At 42.2% G+C, this 1,749-nt stretch overlaps 1 protein-coding gene across 1 annotated transcript; it reads left to right on the top strand.

Annotated features, from left to right (window-relative positions):
* On the top strand, positions 1–1,749 carry LOC133737531 (uncharacterized). Its single transcript, XM_062165066.1, has one exon. It carries the CDS (start codon positions 1–3, stop codon positions 1,747–1,749), a length of 1,749 nt encoding a protein of 582 aa, XP_062021050.1.

Here is a 1,749-nt window from a genome sequence, read left to right as displayed (position 1 = left end):
ATGTGCGATGAGATCGGAAAGGTTCAATTCGAATCTAAGGAGACTGCACCTATGGATTCACCGGAATCCGTCACTTTGAAACCTCCTCTAAGCTATGCGGCTTCTGTTCTCAGTCCGATCAGTCGTTTCTCTACGGCTATGATGGAGGATTTCGTGCTGGGAGAAGATGACTACACCATTACAGACGGTAAGCTTGGCCCTAATATTCGTTTTTCGCAGCGAGTAGAAGACAAACTTGATTTAGATTGGAATTGTGCTGTGATTGTAAAGTTGATGGGTAGACCTAATACTGAGAATGCATATGACTTCATGAAGAGGGCTCTAACTAGAAAATGGACTATGAAGGGACCGTGGCAACTAATTGATTTACCGAATTCTTTTTTCATTGTGAAATTTCAATTGGTTGAAGATATGAACTATGCTCTTTGCAATGGTCCCTGGATCATTGCTGGGCAGACTCTTGTGGTGCAAAAATGGAGACCGGAGTTTGATCCATATGCAGATAAGATTACTCATATGGCTGTCTGGGTGCGAATTAATGGGTTACCTGTGAAGTATTTTAAGCAATTCACCATGGAAAGGATTGGGAGCATGATAGGCAAGGTAGTTAAGGTTGATCAACACACTTTAGCTCAAGCCAGGGGTAAATTTTGCAGGGTTTGTGTTGAAATCAATCTAGCTGAGCCTTTGAAACCTTTTGTTGAAATGGATTCCAGACCTTTCAGTGTTGTTTATGAAGGTATCTCAACCATCTGTTTCAATTGTGGAGTTTATGGTCATGTTAAGGAGCATTGTCCTTATGTGGGAGAGGTAGCAAATGCTGAGGAAGTTTCGGAAGCAGTGAACAATAAGGGAAGCAGTCCCCTTTTTGGTGTTAATTCTGTAACGAAGACCGACACTAGTATACCGATTCCTGAGAACGTTCCACAGGCTAGTCCTCATATTTCTCCATCTACTACAAAGTGCGCAGTCAAGAGTAACATGGGACCATGGATGATCATGAACTATCGGAAGAAAAAGTCGATGAGTAATGCTCAAAGTGAAGATGTTAAGGAGAAGAACTCATCTGGGTCTAGATTTGCTCCTTTGCAGGCAGAGAATGGTATTGAGGGAGAAAAATTGGAATGTAATGCTCACGATGTTGCTCCCAAAACCCACACTGATAAGCTTAGTGCTTCTGAACCGAAAATTGTGAAGATATGGAAGCAGGTGCAAGAGAAAACTGAGAAATCCTTACCTAAGGAAGGGAAAATGAAGGAGAAGGCTGTTGTCAAAAACCCAGAGCATTCTGATGCAATGCCTAATCCTATGAGAGGGAGAACTCCTTTACAGGAGATTTCCAATGCCAAGCCTGCTCCTAGCAAAACTAGACTTGGTTCAAAAACTAGAAGTGCATTTGGAAAGGGTACAAAGGATAATTTTCCCAGTAGTTCCAAGAGTTTAGCCTCTTCATCTGTCATGCAGGGGGTGTTTAAGACTGGGTTCACTGAATTTAGTAATATGTTGAAAGCTGGTCAATATAGAAACCAAAGTCTTTCCTCTACTGATGCTGAGTTTGGACACACACCACCTGAGGAAGATTTAAACCAAGAAGATGTTGATGGTGACTGTGTGTTGGTTAATATCGGTGACGAGGATCACCAGAGTCCTAATGACTCATCTACTTCTTTGCAGGCTTCTGCTATTGACGATGCTGGTATGCAGTCCAATCTATCCTCTCAGAAGGGAGAGGATATGATTGTTTCCTGA

This window comes from Rosa rugosa, chromosome 3 (assembly GCF_958449725.1).
Source record: "Rosa rugosa chromosome 3, drRosRugo1.1, whole genome shotgun sequence".
Classification (NCBI taxonomy): domain Eukaryota; kingdom Viridiplantae; phylum Streptophyta; class Magnoliopsida; order Rosales; family Rosaceae; genus Rosa; species Rosa rugosa.
The sequence above is the reverse complement of the archived record's forward strand: the minus strand, read 5'-3'. Positions and strand labels throughout refer to the sequence as shown.